Here is a 16,429-nt window from a genome sequence, read left to right as displayed (position 1 = left end):
AATCCTCTTCAGATGGAATTAATGAAGCACAGTAATTTTCAGACCACGTGGAAACTTCAAATAGTGCAGAACAAAGCTAACTAGAGTTTGGGGGTTGAGTTACATCAGCACTAAGATTTAATTTTATCTGCATCAATTATTTTTATTCTGGATATAATTTGACATTCTGATTTTAATCTAAAACTCTAACTGAAACCAGTTTTGCTCTTTCATAAGCTATCTAGAGTCATGTATATTATTTGCAAAAGCACAAATTCACATCTTTTTTTCTAGATTTTACATGCAAACACTTTTCAGGTAATCTTTACTTCACAGTCTATACTACTCAGCTTCACAGTTTTTAGATGGGGAAAAAGATTTTATCCATGTATCACTCTAGTGTATGTATATGTACCTCTTACAATGCCGCCTTCTTCATAGTGGGCAAAACACCAATAACATTTGAACAAGAATACTCAAAGAAATGCATGAGAAAAGAATGAAGCAGGAAGCAGAGGACCTACTACAAAAGGTCCCCTGGAAATGAGTACAGACACTTACCATTCCTGTAAAAACTACAGGAGACATTATGGCTCACTTATTGTGAAAAATACAAAATTAATTCTTCAGGAGAAGATTCTGACTCAAGTTTTGCTTAATTGTTTCTATGAGAGAAAACAGGAAGCCTGCCAAAGAGCAACACATCCAAGTGTTTTATTTTGGGTGTCAATACTACAAGAAGTGATTATATGAAAATGTTTTGATAGAAGCTAAGTAAATTACGTCTTTGCAATTCAAGACTCATTCAAAGTACACATTATTACAGGTCTTAGGCTTTGTCTGCAAGGGTAATCTGCACCATTACATGCTGGAGGCCAACTGGCTGGAATGCAGCTCTGCAAAAGAAGGACCTTGTAACCCTGATGGACAAGCTGCTCATTACCCAGCAGTGCAACCTCATGGCAATGGCGGCCAACAGCCTCCTGGGCTGCGTTAGGAAAACCGTTGCCAAAAGGTCAAAGGAGGTGATCTTTCCCCTCTACTCAGCATTGGTGAGGCCCCACCTGGAGCGTTGGGTCCAGTTCTGGGATCCCCAGTAGAAGAGACGTGGACATGCTGGAGCAAGTCCAGCTAAGTGCCACTAAGATGGTTAAGGGACTACAGCATCCTTCAGATGAGGAGAGGCTGAGAGACCTGCAACCATTCAGCTTGGAGAAGAGAAAGCACGGGGGGATCTTATCAATGTGTGTAAATATCAATACGTATCAATTCCCCTGATGGGAAGGGAAAGGTGACAGACTTTGCTCAGTAGTGCCCAGTGACAGGACAAAAGGCAATGGCCACAGATTAAAGCACATTAAATCCACCTGAACACAAGGGGAAAAAAAAAAGTATTTCTTTACTTTTTAGCTGCTGGAGTGGTCCAACAGTGGAAGAGGTTGCAGAGTCTCCATCTGTGGAGATACTCAGAAACCAAGTGGACACAGTTCTGAGCAGCCTGCTCTAGCTGACCCTGCTTGAGCAGGGGGGGAGCAGACTAGATGATCTTAAGAGATTCCTTCCAGCCTCAGCAGTTTTGTGATTCTGTGAAAGTTATTTATTAAATCAAAATTTTCTAGATTAATTTGGGTCTATCACTACACTGTTACACATCTAGTTTAAACCAAAAGTAAGACTACCAGAGGACTTTTGTTCCACATCAACTGATACTAAGTGGATTAGTTAAAATAGCAAGTACAACAGGATGCAGCCTTGGAATGAACAGTTGTAAGGAACAACTACTTTCAATCCAGAGTAGAGAAGAATCAGGGAGAAACTGCAAGAACATGGAGCCGGAGGGGAAGGGATACATCTATATAAGGGTATGAGGGCAATACCCAAATAGGGAATGCTGGCCCCTAAAGCCCACCTAAATTCAGAAGACAGACAGCTAACCACAGAGGTACCTACACTCACCTGACACCTCACCACTTGACCTGAAAATTCCAAAAGCACCATCTATTCTGCTCACCTTGCGCACCCAGCCAGCATGCACCACGTTCCCTGGCATAGAAGCCAGAAGGCAAGCACAGCTGCCATATTTTCAAAGTACTGGGCACTAAAAAATAGTTATGAAGGGAGAAGTTATTTTGTTTTTCCAAGTGAGATGGCAGCAGTGCTTATTCAGGTTGTGGGAGTTCAAGTCCACACACCTCAAGGGAATGTTCACCTCCAAGTTACTTTTTATGTAAAGATACTCTTTATCTCCCCCACTTACTCTGCAGAAAAGAATCCAAGAATTATGGCCCCAGAACAGAATGTAACATGACCCAAACATAAACTTCTGGTTAGAGCACTCGGACATTGACAAGATTATCTTGAGTTCTGGTCCCTGCTCCTGACATCCGTGAATACATACATACAGTGAGCATCCATTACAGCACAACCTTTTGCAGATCTTAAGACATCCTAATACTTTTTCTTAGTCTTCTGATTTAATAGTGCTTCCTACAGGAGCATAACAGTCTATCCCCTGACTGTGAATGCACTTGTTTTTCTTTAAAAAAAGGCAGGCTGTCAATTTCTCTAAATATTTCAGGAACTGGTGAGGACTTTACATTTGCCTAAAATCTGACTCACACCTGCCAGACTTTTTGGAGTACAGGTAACACTTAACTGTTGTTGCTTTTCTGATTTGAAAGTGGTAGTAATGTTTTGCTTTCCTTTACGACCTCTACTAACATAATCCAAAAGCGCCAAAAAGGTTTTTCTTCAATAATTAGCAAAAAGCAGTAAATACGTCACATGAGAATAATCGTTTACCGTGTTTCCTAGATAAAGATTTAGAGGTCAATGATCTCTAAAGAGCCTTTAATGAGTTCAATAATTTACTGAATGCGAAGTATTAAGTCATCTTCTTACAATTCAATTACAGAAGAAAAGTTTATTTATCAGTTTGTATTACATAGCACGGGCTATGAAACTAAGTAAAACTAAAAATACTAAGAAAAAATAATCAAGCTATTTGAAGAGTGAGGATTCCCCATCCTTACAATACAATTTGTAGTACATCAATTTAAATACACCTAGAGTCAGCTTTCTTTAAAAAGACAGCTTTTACTTTTAGCAATTCAAACCATGGAGTTACACAAGACAACCTCAAACTGTGTATTTATCTCCAGAAAATGTAAGAATTAAGACTGGACTTGATGCAGCTGATTCAGGTTAGATTCCATTCAGAGAAAGATACAGAAAACTACATTGCAAATTTAAATTAAAGTTGATCACTTCTTATTTTCTGCACACCGTAAAGTGGCTTCCATCAAATCAAAAACTCAACCATGCATTTGTATCCGCATCAGCAAGCCTACTGGCTGCATTAGAACTTGGATCTTCCACACTTCACTTCAGAGTGATTGGTCATTGCAACAGATATTTTAGCACAGAGGCTTTCTTTCCGCTCACAAATTAATGTTCAAATTTAAAACTCCAGACTCTTGCAGTACAAGTTAATATTCTCCAAGTATTCTTTGTTCTGATATCCATTTCCTTCCGCATTGTCTTCACTTTCCTGTCCTCTCCCTCCAGCTTTTCACCTAGAAGACCATCTCTTCTTCACTGTGCTGCTTACTCCCTTTATAGACACCCCATGAGAACAGAAAAATCTCCTAATCTCAGTTCTGATTTTTCAGACACCTGATAACCAGAAGTCTCATTCAGCTGCTTTGTGTCTGCTACAGAGTTTTGAAAAGGAAGTATCTGCTTTACTCCCAGCCTCTTAGCGTATAGTCAGTAAGTTTCCAACAATGATCATTTAGAGATTTACAGTTTTTCTTCCAAACGCATATGAGGGTACACATGACGCTGGCAAGCATATTAGGGGATAGAGAACACTTCCTAACAAAAACCTTGTTCCAAAGTATCATGGTGCACAAACTTCATAGAAAGCTGATGAATTTCCCAGAGGCTCAGAGCAATGCATACATTCACACTGGAAAGAGACTTGTCCAGCTTCCTCAGGTTGGCATTATAAGAAACAGAATTTTACTATACTGTTAACGATTGTTAACGAAAAATCCAGTATATAAAACACATGTACCTGCTACTTCTGTCTCCAAATTCCCCATTAGCTGTACAAAAAAAAAAAAAAAAAACCACAACAGAAAAATAGACTATTCAAAACATTAGTAAATGTGTTATAAAAAGCATGTGATATTTTACTAGTGTTGCCCTGGGATGGTATGGAAAATTGGAGACAGAAGCTTTCCTGCTTCAAGCTGCTATATGGTCCACAAGCAAATCCCTGGGAATTTTCCATGTAGTTTGCATTGGGAACTGACATCATACACTGCAGGGATGCACTCACTTCCACTCTCAGCACACATGCTCCAAGAGCAGTAAGGAATGCATTGCAATTCACTCTCAGTTACATGATGTAAATGTACCAGTCCCTGTTTCACGTAAGCTTAGTCCAGACAAACATGATGTTAGCTCAAAATCATTTCACTGATCATTCAACCATATTTACAGGCTAAAGCTTTATTTTCCAATGTTTTACTACTTTCTCATGATTTTGTCTCATTTCCTTGTCCCCCTCCCCACATAACATCGCTGTTTAAGACTGTGTGTAGCATCAAAGAAAAAAAGAGAATTAAATGCAGTGCCACCCTATGAAAAACAAAGGTTCAGCCAATTAAGGTAGAGACATGCATTGACGTTCACATGCTGGGGGGGAAGAAAAAAGGCACAAAAGCACTAATGTGCAATAAACAAACAGGATTCTAGAGATACCTGAGATCTATTCCTTAATGTGAGGAAACTACTTCTGAGAAAACACCAGTTGTATGCGAGGCATCTTCACAAGAAGCGGGTAACGGCACCTCACATTAACAGGTCAAGCACTGGCACCAACAGCAATACATTCCTTTCACCAATATACAAGATCTTGATCTCTCTTATACTAATAAGTCTATTCAGCATTCAGTACCAGAACTAACTAGGAGTAAAAAGCTTTATTATTCTATAAAGTGGAGGGTTTGTGGGTTGTTTTCATTAGCCAATAAAGTTATTTCCACACTCTGATAAGGGCCAGGAAATAGAATGCACAGTATGTTCTCACTGGCGATGCTAGCACAGACACCAAATCCAAAAACCAAAACGAAATTAGAATTTGCCCCTACTAGTAAAATAGAAAAGCCAAGAGGTAAGTAACACTTGCAGAAGCACTTAAGAGTTACATCTTCACTTCAGAAAATTCTGATCTACTCAAATGATACTCCTAATGCTAGTTCACACCTAAATCCTTCTTACTGGAGTTTCATGATGCTGCAAGCACAAGCCAGCTGACCATGCTGGAAGTATAAGCTACAGCCAAGGCATCTGCTTTCACTCAGTTAAATGAGACACTTTTCAGCAAGGATGCTAGTCCAATCACTCAATACTACTGCTGCCCCATTCATTCTTATGAAGAATAAGAACAACGTTCTAAACTACTTCTCCTATATTCATTACATCAGAGCAGCAGCACATTTTACTGCAGCGTTAAGAGATTCAAAGTGATGCCCCCAGAGGTCCCAGCAATTCACACAGGAAGGCACAGCATCAGAGGCAGCAAGTTGCTGCTCACCTTTGCATCACATTCACGTGTCCTCAGACGTATACTGTAGTCAGAACTTAACTTGAGATTTAAGAGACTACAGGTGTACACCATTTTTGTTAACATGCTTTTGGTCCTATCTCACATAAGCAATAGAGCACAGAGAAATACCTAGGACAGCGTGTTTGGGCTTGAAGCTGTGGCATGTCAACACAGCACACCATCATGAAATAAAAAGGGAAAACACTATCCTAAGAGGTAGACTGGCAACATTTGCCTGGGCACAACATCAGATTAGCACGGCTATCTTGCTTTTGGTACTGTTCCTAGACTGCTCCATACGGTACTTTGCAGCTCACAGATCTGCCCATCAGTACTCCCTGAAAGCCATACGTTCAAGTTGCAGTGCCTCATTTCACTTCCGCTTGTTCTTGACACTGAGTTTTGCAAGTCAACAGGATGATGTAATCTTTTAGTGAAAAGATCCAAATATTTTTGTTATTGAAACAAAACTAAAAAATCTGTACCTTGGGGAAGCCAGCTAGAAGTTTTACAAGTACTATTGGGTAATAAAACATAGCAATTTCTTTAGTTGCTCTTCATTTACCCAATTTGGCCTTTGTTTACTGGCCCTCAAACGTCAATACCCCAAAAGGAAAATGTCAGTCTATTCAGAAAATACTGCCTGATAAGTGGTAAGAATGACAGATCAGATCAATCCTATCTCCTCAATATCAAAGACTTCATTTCTCAGAAAGTCACCTTTCCTTGCACTCATTTTCATGAATAGTGCTTTAAGAGCCTTTAAGTGAATAAAGCATTAATGTAAATGGAACAAACACAATTAAATTTATGAAATGAATTTCCCAGGCTAGCTGCAATGTCAGCTGACAGTTTCAAATGAAAATAAATAGACTTTGTACCACAATGTATTAAAAATTTAGAACAGTCATCCTCACTCCAGTTGGCTTTTAAAACAGAATGATGTGGGAGGGTTTTTAAAAAAGCTTTCTTGCTTTTGTGGCAAACATCAGCATTTATGCCTGCCTGAGCAACAATGAACTCAATATTTTCAAAAAGAAAGACCAGTTTTAAAGTCTACTTTAGTTAATGCTGAAGTAATGGAGAAAACAGTATTAAATATTAATTCCATTCAAAAGCAGAATTGACCTGAGGAGATGTAACTAGTCACATAAATCCACATTACCACCATATAGCAGACATCTCAAGACTATTCATACTCCATAGATTGTTAGTTCTGTGTATTCATAAGCTAATGTTACAATACATTAGAAAGGACTGACAAATGAAAAATAGCTTAGCTATTTTAAAAGCTGTATATTTCACTAAAATATCTCTCCTACATTGCTAATAAAGCAATACAATGTTCTTAATTGAATTTTCATACTTCAGCAATGAGACAAATTTAAAACTTATTTCTGTTTTTAAGCCTGCACATTGTACCTATGAAAGTCTTTACTGATTACTCAGAGTTGTTTTGAGACAATGGTATTTTATTTTAAAATTATGTAGGGAAAGTACAAATATTTACAGGAAGAGTATGAGTTCAACTTGTGCAAAGTGTCATGTAAACAGAATGGAGACACTGTATCACATGATCTTTCAAAAGATGATACAGAAAGTGCACAGAAAACTGCACTGAGAACCTGCTAATGAATATGAAAACTGTCCACAAAAAAAAGCGAGAAACCACAAATGAAGAAAGAAAACAAAATTAATGTGATTTTGCCCACTGGCAGTTAACAGAGTGACACTCCACTGTAAGGCTTAATCCATTTTATTGCCATTGTGTTGCTGTAAGAGAACTCAGCACTATAAACAGAGCAAGATAAGTTGAAAATAAAAGGAATATATTTCATGCTCTGCACTGTAGCACCTAGCAGATATATACAGAAATTATGCGTACCAAGGAGCAGGCCCCCACCCAGACTTCTCTTACCTCTGTAGTTTGTAGATACAGAAGTCACAAAACAGAGCCTTCTGGAAGCATTTTAATTCTTCAGCCAAATCAAGCATGTATTAATATAACACAAGGAAAGAAAGATACCAATGTGCTACATAAACATCAACAAATGCCATCTTGGAATATAAAATCATCACAAATTAACTAGCTAATAAAAAATTCACTATTAGTTAAATTACACAGAGAGACTTAGAACACCTTCATTTGCACAGTCAAGAATGGCCGAAGAAAAAACAATGATACCAAAAATATTGATATAGATCAACTATAACATCACAAAAAATTAAAGGTAGTGTTTAAATCACTAATTCTGAGCCTTTGCATCTTGTAACTAACACTGAATAGGCAATAATTAATTTGTACTGTAGAAATGAGAACTATTAGCATTTAACAATTGTTCAGAAACTCACTAGAATCTTGTTGCAATTCTACTTTAAAAAGCTGAATTATGTACCCTTCAGTTCTCTTACATATCTTTATTGGACAATACTTTTTCTTCCTTGTCCTAGTTATTGTGTCGAAATGCATATTCTAAAACATCTACTATGTTTTATTCCAGAACATCAAATGAAAAAATCTACCACATTACAGGTCTAAAGGAAAGAGGTGTTAACTTTCAAAGTACACATACTTCAAATAAAGCCAGTTTTTCAAGAAAACTGTAAAGAAAAAAACCTTGTATATATAATTCTACATGTTATTACACAGTTCCAAAAATTGAAGAAATTTGAATACTTACTGCTCTACAGTGCTTATTATGGTAGAATACATCTACTTTAATATATATTAATAAGTCTTCCCACTTCACAGATGGGAACCGAGAAGGAAGAATTGGTTTGCTCAAATGAAGAATATAAAAGGATTGGAAACAGACACCCAATTACACAAGTGCTAGTCTGGCACCCTTATTATTATTAGTTTCTTCTCAGTTTAACCAAAACTGTTTCAGCTTTTGTATTGTTAGAAGAGCTGAAGTCACCTGAAGTTATTTTATCCTTTGGCAGAAGACACACAGCTCATTGGACTTAAGCTGAGGCTTCCATCTTACCTCTAAGGAAACAAGGCTAAACCATAGAAAAGTAAGGTTAACAAACACATTCACTTCCCCTTGGGGTCTAAAACACTTCCCTAACATACACACAGTTGCCACAGGAAGAATTTAAGGCTTATACAATATGAAAGCCAGGAAGTCAGCTCAGGAGCCTCTGGTGCCAGACCAGAGCTCTAGTGACCAGACAAGGATTTGTTGATTCAGTTCTGGCCCCTGAACTTTTACAATTACAAGGCCTTAATTTTCTGTAAACAGAAGGCCTGCACCAGAAGGCATTTGTAAAAGTCTGTCTTTGCAGTCTCCATGTTCCTTGACATGAGCATCACCGAACCTTGTCCTCTAAGTCCCTTGAAGACAGACACAGGAGCTTCGCCCACCTCTGCAAACAGATGATGTTCTGGGGTTGCAACACTGCAGCTGCACTGGAAATGCCTTGCTTGCTATGGACCACACTAGATCAGCAGATAAGTCTGGGCAGAGGCCATCAGATTAAAAGCAGAGTCACATACGGTGACTGAGACCCAAAAACAAAGTTCCACAGAACTGGGTGAGCCATTGATCCTGACGCAGGCAGTAAGGAAGAAAAACAGGCAACTCTTCTGTCTTTTCCCACCTACTATCATCTCCTCCAGCAACACAGTCCTCACTAATATTTTGCAACAGTCTGGGACTCATCCTAGCCCTTGATGAGCCTGTTCAGCTCAGTAACCCAACAAAAAGCTAACCCAGCAAAAGAATGGGGTTTGTCAGTTTTCCGAGCAGAGTTGATTTACCAAACAATCAGACAAGCACTGAACCAGCAAAAGAGAAATTATAGTAGCATGCAGCCAGGAGTGGGACAGCCTCTTTCAGCAGCAAGGAGCTGGCGAAGCCCATTGTGCAGAACCTCATGTATAAAGCTCCAAAACAAAGAACCAATTCAGGAAAAGTAGTCACTATAGCACGTGCATTTCCTTCTTTTCTTAAGGAGAACGCCTGCCTTCAGAGTACAAACCAATGCGTTAAGAGGGACCTGTACCATGTAACGTAACAGCTGTAAGAGGGAACCTTGATTTTGAAATTGAGATCAGATTAAGGAGTGGTTAAGAAATTTTATGTTTCTTCAGAGACCAAATGAAGACATGTTCAAATCTATATAACATCAGAAAACCTATGTTCTACATGAACTTAGCTCAGATGTGATTTTGGTGCTGAAATTTTTTTCCATTTGAGAAAAAAGCCTCAAGGCATCTGCAATTTAAATAGTCAGCCTCAAAAGGTACATGAATCACCTTTCTTTTCAAATGATGTTATTAAGTGTTTTTTAAATAATGACAAAGCTGTAAAAAACATCAAACACTTAATGGCGAAGTTCTATATACCATCAATGAACTGCTCTAGGAAAGGAAAAAAAAAGTTAATTCTTTCAGGAATGCTACACAGAATAAAGAATTAATCGTGAGAGCAAGAGGTATCAATTTAAAAACAATTCCATATAAATTTAATCAATTTGATTTTGCTATGCAACAGAAGTACGTACATACACACGCTACATACAGATTAGTGCTGTATTTCCTTTATTGCCCTCTAACCTGCTCAAATGAAATGCTGATTTCTGTAAACATAAAATTTTATCAAAGAAAAAGGATTTATGGCTTCTAATTTTAAGTTTCATTTACATAAAACACCAAAGATGCGACTTAGGCAAAGCTGGATGGTCTGTTTTCTTTCTTTCTTCTCCCTGAGGGTGAGACATCAAAGTTGACACCATTATGAAATTTTAGGAAAAATTACTGATTTTGAACAAAAAAAAAAAAAAAAAAAAAGATTTATTCCCTTCCTATTACCTGCTGCTCTGGCTTTGAAGAATAAAACACTTCCCTTGTTTCAAAAAAATCTTTTTTTAACATAAAAAAATACATTTAAAAGGTTACAGGCATTTTAAAAGGCAGAGACCATTACTGTAATTGACATTCACATGTTTGATAACTTCTTACCCTATTTGTTATTGAGACATGTTAGAAGTTCACTGTATGTTTGCCAACAAACAAAACATCCCTTGGAAAAGTGCTACACAGAAAACTTCATAGGAGCACCTGCATTTTTAATTCTCAGTTTGCCTGACTTCTCCATGCTCCTTTACAACCAGTACAGTACCAGTGCAGCTTTACAGAGCAAACTGCCTTAAAAAGCTAACTCTGCAATCACTTACCCCTAAAGCATTACTGACATTATGTTGTGCAGACAAAAAGTGAATTCCATGCTTAAACTTAAGTTTGTTCCGACCTGTCTGAAATCTAGTCTACAAGAACAAGTGACATCTATGCAACATACATCAATCTAGTCAAGTACAGGTATCATGGACAGAAAAAAAGGACAAAAACTTCAAAGCTGACAATAGGATTTCTGCAGACTCCACAAACACATTTCAAGAACAGAGCTGACTGCAAGATAGGTTTAAAAAACGATATTCTGTGCGTAAGGTTACATACATCACCGTAAAAAAAAGAAGCGAGAAAAGACAACAGTATGTAGTTAACCTAATAACTGAGGTAAAGCATCAGAAAAATGAAGGGAGACAGAACAAGAAGTATCATGCTATGATACATATCATTTGAAGATGAAGCCAAGAACTTAAAATAGGTGTCAGGAGCTACTGAACAGATTCAAAAAAAAGTAGAAGACTTAGAGCAGCATAAAGGGGTTTTTCTGCTGCATGCTAGTTGGAGTATATCCTAGACAAGCCAGAAAGGGGGAAGCAGCTTAATGTGACATTTTCATTCAAAGAAGATAAAAAGACCGGGAAAATACAAAAATCATCTAAAACATAAATGGATTTGCCCATCTGAAAGATTTGACAGTTTGTCATATCTGTGTCTCTGTAGTCTCTCCAGTCTTGCAACCCATTCAAGAAAGTGACGAAGCCTAGAACACCATACAGACACACACGTTATGTATGCTCTTTTGTTCAGCAAGAGGTAATTACACAAGACTGTGGCCGGCTGTTAGGCCCACTCGTAGAGTAACTAAAACCCAGAATGTAGGTTCACAACCTTGTAAGGCACATCAAAATATCTACTTTTACACAAATATTTGCCAGAACCAATAAAATGTATATTTGATAATATTAATATCTTGGTAACAGTAAACCAAAATACAGTCATTTGAAGACAGTGCAAGAACACCCAGGAAAAAAATCACACATAAAATTTAAAGGGATTAGTACCAATCTGCCAGAACAGACTTTGTACTGCCTCCTGCATATTGCTAAGGTGCTCTCTTGACTATACACCGGAAGGCACCAAAGAGTCCGTCATCCAGTAATACATGCTAGGTATCATATTAGCACAGCACAGCCTTAAGTAAGCATGGGTTTATATGTTTAACATGAAGTCACATCAATCCCATTCCACGGGGGGGGGGGGGGGATCAAGAAAGCACGAAACCAAGAAGTTCAAGATTTAAGAGTATACATGTTCTTTCACAAGCTATGTAATGGTCTTCAGATACTCTTAGAGCAAGGGGAAAGGCACTCCCAGAGCAACCACAGCTGGGAGAGGACACAGATCTCCCACAATCCTGTCCCTTAGTCACGAGACTGGGTGAGCATGCAACTAAATCCCAGAGCAACATGCCAGATCCTGCTGGCTTGCTTACTTTCCACACTTACAGTTTCAGACTATCAAAGCAGTTCAGTGCCAGCACAGTTTTTCTACCAATTGCATGACAGAGCTCAAGCATAGGAACCACTGTAGATCTTTAAGCAGATCAAGATTTAGGAAGAAAGCTACAGAGCAGTCTGTCCCACCTTTGTATCAGACAGTCAATACTTTCCTCCTCGTAACAACTTCAGAACTTAGTTCACTTGTACCCTAGTAATATCGGTGCACAAGACTGGCACTTAAGTTGAGCCTGCATGTGAGCCGAGCGATTGCCAAGACAGAGTGAAAGAGCAACATGCAAATGCAGAAAAATACTTGCAAGAGAGAGAACCTGTAACTGTACAAAGACCTTCAGACGATGTCTGCACCTTTACTACAAGCAGTGACCAAGTTCTGACAAACTTGTATTAAGATACTGTAATCCAAAAAAGCTGTTGTGCATCTAGCTTCAAACAACAGCGCTGGCAAGAGTAGTAGCAGTCTAGTTAAAAATATTAACGAGGGGTTGTTTTTAAAGGTACGACAATTCTGCTTTGCCAGTTTTTACAGTTTACAAAACCCTTTTCATAGTTTCTATTATACTGTGGTTTGAGTCGAGGGAAAGCCATACACAAAGAGCCTAACAACCCAACATATGTACAAGTCAACATCTGAAATACTGCAAGCCTTCCTTTCATCCTAAAACGTGGCAAGGAAACACCCATGTGTAATAATTACTGTTAAGTAACACCTAGATATGCAACCTACTTTTAGCCAGCATTTTTCTTTTGCCATGGAGGGGAAGAAAGAAAAAAACAAATACAGAAAAAACAAACAAACAAACAAAAAAAGCCCAAGAAAAAACCCACACAACCACCGCTTCTCTGCTGCAAGCGCCGAGGGCAAGAGATGAAAGGCAAAGGCGGCCGGACCGCCAGCGCGCTGCCGCACGACACCTCTCCCCGACGGGCAGCCCTCCCCGGCGCACCGCTTTGTTCAGCGGCCGGCTGCACCGGCGAGGTGCAAAGCCCCGGTGCGGTCGCCTGCTTTCCGGGCAACTTCGGGGGCCGCCGGCTCGGCTCCGCTCCGCTCGGCCCGGCCGGGCTCCGCCGCCCCGTGCCGGCAGAGGGCGAGGCGGCTGTCTGTCTCGCCGGCAGCCTGTTTTTGTTACACGGGGGGTATTTAAATGTCCTGCTGTCAATCACAAGGCACTTCCTACACCGCCGCCAGCTCCCCGGTCCGCACGCCGCCGCCGGGGCTCCCCACATAATGGGGGCGGCAACTCGGAGCCCCGCAGCCCCAGCCCGGCCGAGCCGCTTGAGCCGCGGGCCCCCAACTTGCTCCTTTGTTTAACTGCCCGTGAATCCCCACCGCCGCCGCCTCCTCCTCCTCGCAGCCGGGAGGCTGCCGCCGGGCCTTTTATTATTCACACGCTCGCCTCGCACAACACGCGCCGAGCCGGCGGCGGCCGCTCGGGACAGGGGCTGGAAACGTCACCGCGGCGAGAGGAGCGGGGCGACCCTCCTCCGCCTCCCGCCCCCGGCCCTCCCCACGGACGGCCGCCCGCCCCAACCAAAACGCACGGCGAGCCAGGAGCCCGAGCCCGGGCCCGGCCGGGGGAGAGCCCCGGCAGCCGGCGCCGTGCCCCCTCCGCACTTCTCCGCCGAGAGACCGCCCTGTCCCGGGAGAGACCCCCCGGGGGAGCGGGGCGAGGCGGGGGGGTGGACGTGACGCGTGCCCAAAGCCGGCTCAACTTGAGGGGGGCCGGGGAGCCCCACATCTGTTGCTCTTTCATAACCGGCCTGCCCCCCCCACCCCCCGCCGGGCCGCCTCGCCCGGCCCGGCCGCCCCCTCGCCAGCGAACGACCCCATGTGCCCAGGGACGGCAGCCCTCGCCCGCACCGGCCACTGCCACCGCCGCGGGGGAGAGACGGAGCGGACGGGAGCCCGTTCCCCGCCCCGTGCTGCCGCTGCGTCGCCATTGTCCCCCCAGCCGTTACCGGGCGGGGGGGGGGGGGGGGCGGAGGGTGACTGCCACCGCCTGTGCCCGGCCGACCCGGCGGTCCCGTTCTCCCCCCGCCGCCGCCGCCCCGCGGCGCCCGTCCCCGCGCGGCTCCCGGCGCCTACCTGCCGTGGAACCAGTCCTTGCAGATGTCGCACTCGATCATGAAGCGGCTCACGTCGTAGGGCTCCCGGCACACGCAGTACACGGGAGTCGCGGCGGCACTAGCCGCCGCTCCGGCCATCTTTAAAGAACTCACTGACTGAGGCGCCCGCCCGCTCCCCCTCCCTCCGCCGCGGCCGGCGGCACCAATAACAACAGCGCGCGTGCCAGCCCCACACGCCGCGCGCGCCCCGCCGCCGGCAGGCAGGCACGGGCTGAGGCGGCGCGGGAGCGAGCGAACAACAGCGCGCGGGGGCGCGCGCACGTGCGTCACCCGGCCCCCGCGGAGGCGGGCGGGAGGGGGGGGGAACCGCCCCCCCCGCCCTCTCTCCTCACAGCCACCGTCCCCGCCGCGCCTGCGCCCCGCGGAACGCTCCGCGCCCCGCCCGTCTCGCCGAGCGGCTGGAACAGAGCGTGCGCGGGGGAAGGAGGCGGGGGGGAGGGAAACCCGGCTCCCATTGGGCGCGGGGAGGGGAGCGCACGTGCCGCCGCCCGCCCCTCCCCTCCCGGGAGGCGTGGCGCGGGGAGGCACGCGCTGGCCCTGCCCTTCCCCCCTCCCCCGGGCAGCGTCACGCGGGGAGGGGGAGGGGCAGGGTGCTACGAGGACACGGGCGGCGAGAAGGCGGGCAGCGGCGGCGGCGCGCGCGCCGGCTCCCCCTTATGTAACTGCGGCGGCGGAAGCGGCCGAGCGTTGCCGGAGGCGCCCGAAGGAGCCCGAAGGCTGGACTTTGTTGTCGGGCCGCCGGCGCAGGCGCAGAGGCCACCCTCCGCTCCACGGGGCTCGGGTGACGGCCGGCGGCGCCGGTGGGACGGGACGGGGCGGTCCGGTCCGGTCTGGTCCGGTCCGGTGGCCCGGCCTCTCTGCCGCGGTGGGCTCGTCCCGGCTCCCTCCTGAGCAGGGGCCTCCCGCAGACAGCACCGGACCTTGGTGTAGGGGCCGCTGTCCGGGAGTAGCCGGGTCCCGCTTGGTTCTGACGGCGGGAGCCGCGCAGGCCTGCTGCAGGAGGCCGTCCTCTCTCATTTTAACTTAACTCCGCTCCTGCGGGTTCAGTCGAAGTAGCCGAAGACCCGACCACGGGTCACAGAAAATCAGTGAGGCAGCGCTCGTTCCCGGCGGGTTTTTGAGGAGGTTTTTCCCAGCTCGTCGGTGCACACGCTGAACGTTGAGCGGACGGGCAGTGCTGCTTCATGCTGGAGGGGTCTTGGGGCAGAGGCACGTCGCCTCATTTTATGGTGTCGAGGCCGGCCGGTGCTTTCACGCTGTGGAGCTGGGGTCTGCAGTCCGTTACTTCTTGTCAAGGCCTCTGCATATGTTTGCAGCGCTGTTCCATTCCATCCCATCGCCCTTTCTTTCAGGACACAAAAGTAACACCGATGCATGCGTTGTACGTCATCAAGGACAAAAAAGTAGAGTTTAAAATGGAAATTTTTATATTTTTTTTTCCTGCTGGCAGGCAGAGTCTCAAGGACCTGTGGAGATTATGTTGTGTAAGGGAATGGGGAGTCACGTCCTCCACACTGAATGTACCAATTTAAAAGTGAAACAATAAGTACGTTGAAATGCGTGTTATGGTGATCATAACTGTAATAGACTAACGGTGCATACAGCATTATGAGTTTACATCCCATGCCCTTAACCACCAGTAGCCACAAAAAAACATACACTGCACGTTTGTTTGGCAGAGGGAAGCTCAGAAGTAAATGTTTCCTTTCCAGGCTGTTACTGTGAAGCTAGCTAATGTTAACATTTATATAAGACAGCAACACGAGATGATGATTTGGCAGCAAATGGGACAGCAAAGAAATGTAAAACAAATAATTCCAGCATGCAGGCTATGTGACTGAATAGAGAATGAAATAGAGAAATATATGAAATGTAAAGGACCTCTTCAAGAAATACCAGATTCTCAGACCAAACCCCGACCTATTTAGAAAGTGTATGCGATTCTGACCTGCAGGATGTTTTTAGTGGGTGTTTCAGTGCTCTTGTTTTCCAATGCATCCCAGTATTTTAGCAACTCAGAATGTGACCATGGACACAGCGGTCCTCTAAAAA

The 16,429-nt window shown here is 44.0% G+C and overlaps 1 protein-coding gene across 2 annotated transcripts in view; it reads right to left on the bottom strand.

The window, feature by feature from the left end:
- KDM7A (lysine demethylase 7A) overlaps positions 1 to 14,598 on the bottom strand; it is a 70,033-nt gene extending 55,435 nt beyond the window's left edge. For both annotated transcript variants that reach the window (XM_052788990.1, XM_052788991.1), the window contains exon 1: positions 14,337 to 14,598. In XM_052788990.1, coding sequence (XP_052644950.1) covers positions 14,337 to 14,455 — 119 coding nt within the window. In that variant the 5' untranslated portion in view covers positions 14,456 to 14,598. The remainder of the gene's footprint in view (positions 1 to 14,336) is intronic.
- Positions 14,599 to 16,429: the final 1,831 nt, after the last annotated feature.

Source organism: Harpia harpyja, chromosome 6, assembly GCF_026419915.1.
Source record: "Harpia harpyja isolate bHarHar1 chromosome 6, bHarHar1 primary haplotype, whole genome shotgun sequence".
NCBI classification, from domain to species: domain Eukaryota; kingdom Metazoa; phylum Chordata; class Aves; order Accipitriformes; family Accipitridae; genus Harpia; species Harpia harpyja.
Note: the sequence above shows the minus strand (reverse complement) of the source record. Positions and strands in the feature narration are given on the sequence as shown.